Raw genomic sequence first — 7177 nt, 5'->3', positions numbered from 1 at the left:
CTAAAAGCAACCCAGCAGCCGTGCAGTGTTGGGAAAGGTCTTGCGCATCCCCATGCACTTCTCCTGGTCAATGAACAGCGAGTTGGCTTTGGTGGCCAGGTCATGCTCCAAGATCGACTTGGCATGCACCAGCATTTGCAGTATGTTCTCGGCGTCTCTCAGCCGCTGCTGAAGGCTCTGGATTGTCTCATTGATTTCATGGACCTCATTGACGAGGCTGGAAAACAGCAAGAAATGCCCATTAACAGTCCCGTCACGGGGGTGGTTTCTAGCACGGCGTTGGTGATGGGCCCCTTGGGGACAGGATTTCCCCCTTCAGTGTGCTCGGAGTAACTCAACCCCTCATTTCTGGCAGATGCACGGGAAAGGCGAGGGCAGAGCTCCTCCAGACCTCCGTGGGCAGGCATGGTTAAGTTTGCTCTAAGGCTTCGGCGATGTGCAGCCTCATCTCCTGGAGCAGCTTGTGCCACCGAGAAGAGGGATGAGCAGCTGTGGTTTCCTGTTCCTGTTTGGTTTTGCGGGTTTGTTGGTTCACCCACCCGGATCTCCCTGTGCAGCGTTCCTCCCCACACCCACGGATGCACACACAGCAAAATGGGGGAGCTGGGAGAGGCTAAAAGTGAATGTGAAACAAGTGGAGGATGGAAAAACCCAATGGCATGCAAGGGCTGGGTTTATATGGCTTCTAAAAAGCTTCACGTGGAGTCATTCCCAGAGGGCTCCTAGGAGGAGGGGTGAGGTTTGGGGTGCCTCACCCCTCACATGGGGTGCTGTTGGGCACTCAGGGCAGCCTGCTCCTCCACGGCCCCTTGGGGTGCAGTCCCAAAGGGCTCACTATGTCCTTGAAAGGATTTCCAGTGTCCTCAGGGGAGGTGAGGACAGCCCTTACTGCTTCTCCACATGGTGCATCCTTTCTTGCAGTGACCCAAAAGGAAGCAGCTAAGTGCTCTCAACACAAGCCTGTCAGAGATTAAAGGGCTTATACTGCAAAACTAAGCCATCCAACAGCTGGGAAGCAGGCAGGAGAGTAGGTGAGGTTTACCCAAGTGGGAAAAATCCATCCCTTCACGGGGTGGTATCAGGCTGTACCCGGCCATGGCGTACAGCCTCCTTCGTGGGTGCAGAGCTCTTCTACCACCCCGAGGCCGGGATACCTAATCATTGCTCTTGATTATACCAGTGCACTTATGGAATGACTCTTTGGGGAAAAAAAAAAAAAAAAAGATTAATTTTGTCATCCAGTGATGCTCCTGAGCGCTACGACCAGTCACTCCTCAAGGACCCTCCCAGCCCTGGGTCCTGCCTTACCGGAGCTGGGCAGTGTCCCGGCACAGCTCCACATTGGGTCTCCGCGTGCGCTCATCCAGCCGGGTCTGAGCCACTTTTAACACTAGCCCATTGTCCCTAATGGCTTTTCGGATGGCTTCTATGTTCATCTCGATCTGGAAGATTTCCTGCAGTGTCTGGCATGAAAAAAACGCATTCATAAATTAAATGATATATTCTCAAGTGACCACATCATTTCCCTTTTCTCCTGTCCATCTGCAGAAAAAAACAAGATGAATAAGCAGACCCTGGGCTCAGACCCCTGTCGCTCTGACACATGCCAAGGCACAGATCCAGCAGATTTCTTTTCAAGGAAAAGCCTCTCTTTGCTGTTGCTGTCACATCAGAGGAGATTTTGGAGCAGTGATGGATCTATTGAATTACCAGCTACCCAAAATTACTGCTTGCAGGAATTGATCATCCATCAATAGCAACTCATAGAGGGAAAGTTTTTAATGGATCCTCAATTAAAGACGTGACATCAGCCTGCAGAGCTGCAAGCCCAGTCTCTGCTCAGTTAATCGATACCGTGTCAAGCTCTTTTCAGGAAGCTTTCCATGAGACCCAGCAGTCCGAGCCAGGTGCCCATCACTGATCTCCACTTCCCCTGCTTGGCAGAGCCATGCGGGAAACACACGGCTGACCATGCAGCAAACCTGGAGCACTGAGCCTGAAAGCATGTCCTTGGAGGAGAAGGGAGCCTGCAAACCCCCCGGCAGGCACCCCAGTAGAGGCCCAGCAAAGACTTTCTGCAGGGCAGCCAGCACTTCTGAAGTAACTACCAGGAGATGCAAACAGCATTTCCACCTTCTGCTTGAAATCCCTTTGCTGCTGGGCACTAGGGAAATAAAGGATCCCTTGAGAGGAAGTTACAGTGCCAACTTGTCCTGCTCCAAGGAGAATGTCCCCAGTACTTGGAATTTCAAACAGATAATGATACTATAACCAGCTCCTTGTAGCAACCGTTCCTCTTCTTGGGCCAGGTCTGTGTGGAGAGTGGTGTCACTGGGAAGTGACGGTGTCACACCGAAAGGGAGGGGTTCAGGCTACCTTGGCCAGGTGGGTCTGAATCTTGCTCTTGGCGTCAGCTGTCTCAGCGATGCGGTTGGCAAAGGCGACGTTCACCCTGTTGAACTGGCGCCACATCTCGTTGGCCGTCACCACCAGCAGGTTCTCGAGGTTGTCCCGCAGCTTGGCGGAGGCCGCCCGTTCGCTCTGGGAGAGGAGAATGTTGTCGTCCGAGAACTTGGCCCACGACTCTGGCACCGAGATCCTGGGGAGGAGGAAGGAGAGGCCTCCAGTAAGCCCATGCTGCTGAAGCTGGCCATGGCCAGGCATGCCATGGGAGCAGTGTGGATTAAATGCAGGTTAAAGCTACGCTCTTAATTTGACCACATGAAGGTAAAACACCTGGACACCATTTGTTCGATATGCTTATGAAATGATGACATGTTCATGAAGACAACTGTGGTACTTATGAAAGCCCAGACAAAGCAAAGATTCCCCCAGAAAAATGAAGATTTTAGTCAGACCTCATATTTACACGTTCGAGCCATCTAAGTGCCAAGTGATTCCCAGCTTCACGTCGACGCGCAGATTGCAGTCAATTAATTTTGCTCATAACTTATCTCAGTTTCATACTAAACTGAACAAGCATTAGATAATATTCATTTCCCTGTCTGTGCATTCACGATGAAGTTCACGCCTGTGCAGTAGGCCAGAACAAGGTCAACAAAAGACTTAAATACCACATAAGCCCCATTTAAAACATGCTGGTTCTCGGCACATTTTGCCCCCCTCTGAATTTTAGCATCAATCCTTTGCAATTCATTTGCAATATGTCTGAGCTGTGAATAATTATTCAAATATTAGAAAGATTGAATCAATCTATGCCCCTCCATAAACTGCACGCGTCCTTGTGAGCAGCAGATATATTCCCTCAGCCCTTTGCCACTTAGCGCGTATCTCTGCGAGTGCTGGTTTAGGTCACCATTCATCTACTGCAGAGCCGAAGCTGAATTCCTGGCACCCAAAAGCAGCTGAACCGTATCCCAGGACCATGCTCTCTATTTCTTTATCTTCTGTGTCATTTCGGCTCCCTGCCAGGCCCTCTCCATGCAGGGGTGAACCCCCCAGACGTCACGTCAACCAAGAGCGCTCATGCAAGCACTGACACATCTTTGAAAATACGCATAAACTTAATGAGCTGTGCAGAGGTGTTGGGCTGAGTTCATTTTCAGGCTGATCTCTGAACCCTGATATAATGTGTAATTAGGTGGGACTCGCTTTCACCCACTGCGTGTTCAGCATCCAGCTGAAAGCAGAGGGTTGTTCTCCCTTTATGGTGAGCAGGGAGAAACGGCCCCTCCAAGATGGGTGTTTCCAGGCAGGATGGATGTGCCATGCAGAGACACATGCCTTTACAGTGGGCTGGGGACAACCCGTTCCCTGCCAGGGCGAGGCACCGCGCATCCCAGGGACAGCTCGGTGCTCTCGTGCTGCCCAGCGTGCACTCACGTGGCGTCAACCCGCTCCACCCCTCGGAAGTAGCTGATGCCATCGGAGGTGTTCCTCAGGTGGTGGCACTTGTCGTCGATGCGGTAGGCTGTCTGCTTGTTGGCCAGGTCCCTCTCCAGCTCATGCTGGGCTGCCCTGTTGGACCTTCAACACACAAACAAGAGCCATGGGTGGGGATGTATGGGTGGAATGGTTTCCTCCCACCTGGGCAGCTACGTGCTCCTGTGGGCGCCACTGCCCGCTTCCCATGGAGCCTGCCCAGGTTTTACGGCTGTAGGGTGTGGGCAGAGGTGGGGGTCTGCCGGGGTTTCACATCGCAGCTGCAAATGCAGCATGAGAGAAGGAGCTCCTCCTTACGCGAGCTGGGCTTTCGCCTTATCCAGGTACTGCTGCATCCTCTCCTGGCAGGATCTGATGACGTCGGCTTCCTGGGCAAAGGCAAAACATGACCCCATCAGTATCCATGCTCAGTTGTCCTGGTCACACTCATCCCCTCAGGCCTCTCCAACCGTGCACACAGCAAGGACAAAGCAAACTGGCAGGGAGTGGAGAAAGTGCCCCCCAACCCCAGAGCGCTCACTTGTGCAGCTGAGCCTGGGCGCAGCGACCAGGAGGGGATGGGAGGGTGCTGTGGCCACAGCCATGGCCTCCCACTTCACTTTCAGGGTGGGTTGCCAAGTGTTTTCTCATCTTGACATCAATGTCAAGTGATGATTAGTTCCACTATAGGAGACAGGGACAGATCCTGACCTGATATGAACAGGCATAGAGGTTCTCTGGACCAGCAGCGCTACACATCCCCATCCCCAATCAGCATCTGCCCTTTTTGCTCCCCAAATGTTTTCTTCCCCAGGAGAAATCCCATCCATCTGGGACAAGAGGAGATGGACTTGAGTTTGGTGTAACTTTCTAAGCCATTTCTAAGAAACATCCAGCTCCACCGGAGGAAGGCATGTGCTGCTCTCAGCTCACTTGACTTCAGCACAAATCTATCGCGTTTGTGAAGCCCCAGCTACTGGAGGCAGGTGATTAGTGCTCCAAAACCATAATTTTTAAGCCCTCCTGTCTGCAGGAGCCAGCTGAAAAGCATGGCCTAAATATGTCCGAAACACTTAAAATCCAAAATGCCATTATGGAGATAACCAGCTCCAATTATTTTCTTAAAATCTCATGACCCTTAAACTAATCTTTCAATTTTTTTAGGGCCTGACTCATAAGAAAAAATCTTCTAACAGAGCAGTGGCTTCACAGTCCCAGGGGCTGCAGTTTCGCGATGCCTTTGCAGTGATTGTATTTTGTTGTACCCTGCGATAGGATCCCATCTTCTGTGCCAGCTCTCATCGTGTTTGCTTTTTATTCATAATTTAAAGCAGCCTATATAAAGGCAGGCAGGAGTGCGCGGTTTTAGGACTGCTATAAAATGCATTGCCTAAGCACACACAGTCTTACTGCGGCCACGCTGCTCTGAGCAAAGCAAAGCTGGGGGTAGATGTAATATCTTTTATTAGACCAAGTAACATAGTTGGGAAAACCAGACAAGCTGTCGGGCAGACACTGCCTTCTCCATATCTGTGTGTGTGCATGTGTGCGTAATATATATGTATGTGACACAGATATATAGAGATATATCACATGTATGTGACAGATACTTATAGATCCTGTGCCGGCAGGGCTCTGAAAGGCAGGAGAGTCCCACAAGCTCCTTGAAGAGGGACAGAGGACCCTGATAGGCTACACAAACACACAGCTGGTTTTCAGCTATTCCTGCCTCTGGCAGGGCAAGTCTTACCCACACCGTGTGGGCACGCTGCTGCGTGGGGGAACGTCGTCCCCTGGCCCTGCAGGTTTTGGGGGTTTGAAGAGTTTAGCACCTCACAGGCACTAAGGAGCCAGAGAGGGAACAGGGCTGCAAAACCTGTTCAGAGTAGTTTAGGTAAAAATAACACATGATCTGTGTTGACAAACTTACCACAAAGAGCTGTTTCTCCACATCATCATGGACCAGGTCAATGCCCATCCTCTTCTCCCGGTGAAGCAAGCACTCCTGAGTGACCTGTTGGGGACATGCCATCACTGCTGGTTGCAAATCCCTACAGGGATGGTCCCCATGTCAAGTAATGTAAGAAATGAAATTGTAGGTGGGCACAGAGACGACAGCACGGGAAAAAAAGTGCCCAGGGCAGCTGGTTTAGCTGACAACGAGCAGCCGAGCTGCAACATCAGCATTAAATCAACGTGGGGGAGCACACGTGTCCCTGGCGCAGCCACAGCTGAAGGCAGGGACCTGTGTCAGGCTTGAGGCTGACCTCGCCAGAGCCTCGTAGGAGGACATGGGCTTTTGTCTCCCAAACCAGGATTTTGGATGTACCACTTATAAAAATATTTGGTTAAGCAAATACTGTTCTGATGTGCTCAGTACGTACTGATAGGGGAGGCAGCAGATGGCAAGGCATTTGTTTATTACTAACTTAACTAATGGTCTCTTAATAAAAACTTTCTAGACGTTACGGAGCTGCAATGAAACTTAATTGGGCGTCTGAATGGCTGCAGATGTTTCAGCAGTAGGCTACAGCTTGCAGCCCACCGGACAGGGTGCTTACCTGGAGAGGGGCCTCTGTCTCAGCCAAGGCTCTCTCCAGTCTTTTCTTCAAGTCTGTGAGTGCGTTCGTTTCCCCGATCATCTCATCCAGCTCATGGCAGAGCTCTGACTTCCAAAATTCTATCTCTTGGACACGATCTCCCAGGTTTTTGGTGCTTTCTACTTGGGTCTTCTTTGTCTGCTGATATTTATCGTGAATCAGACGGGAGGTATCGACTCTCAGACACTCGGCATTGCGCCGGGTAGTCTCCGACTCTTTGTAGTTGGTCAGATTGGACATGTACCAGTCGTCAGAGGTGTACCGGCTGAAGAGGGTTGTTCTGTTGGAAACAAAAGGAAGCATCTTGCTTGGGGGTAACCCCTGGGAGCTTTTGGAAAAGGGAGCCAAAGTTGGGTTGATGGCAGCTGCTTTGTAGTAGGCTCTGGGCATCCGGGGGAGGCTGAAGCTCTGAGGCAAGGGGTAGTAAGGAAAACGGTTCTTATAGCTTGAAGCCATGGTGCTGATGGCAGGCAGAAACTTGGTAGGTGTTGATCTTGGATGGGCATATGTTGCAGTTAAGGGAGATCCAACCAGCTCCATTCTTGAACGCCGCTATTCAGGTATGTGTCCTGCACAAAGGAGACAGAAGAAGACAACCTCACTCAGTAAGCTCCTGCACTTGCGCTACTTCTTACAGCGACACACGCAACTTAAAATACGAAGAGCGATGCACACAGCACCCACACATCGCCTGG

General features: G+C 51.1%; 1 protein-coding gene across 1 annotated transcript; it reads right to left on the bottom strand.

Annotated features, from left to right (window-relative positions):
- On the bottom strand, window positions 1–6938 carry LOC147414420 (tektin-3-like). Its single transcript, XM_086473524.1, has 7 exons — window positions 6444–6938; window positions 5813–5896; window positions 4201–4271; window positions 3844–3987; window positions 2377–2599; window positions 1309–1463; window positions 1–217 (listed from the first exon to the last, which is right to left on the bottom strand). Exons 1-7 carry the CDS (start codon window positions 6936–6938, stop codon window positions 1–3), a joined length of 1389 nt encoding a protein of 462 aa, XP_086329650.1.
- Window positions 6939–7177: the final 239 nt, after the last annotated feature.

This window comes from Leptosomus discolor, chromosome 15 (genome assembly GCF_034619465.1).
Source record: "Leptosomus discolor isolate bLepDis1 chromosome 15, bLepDis1.hap2, whole genome shotgun sequence".
NCBI classification, from domain to species: domain Eukaryota; kingdom Metazoa; phylum Chordata; class Aves; order Leptosomiformes; family Leptosomidae; genus Leptosomus; species Leptosomus discolor.
This window is presented reverse-complemented; position numbering and strand designations above follow the sequence as displayed.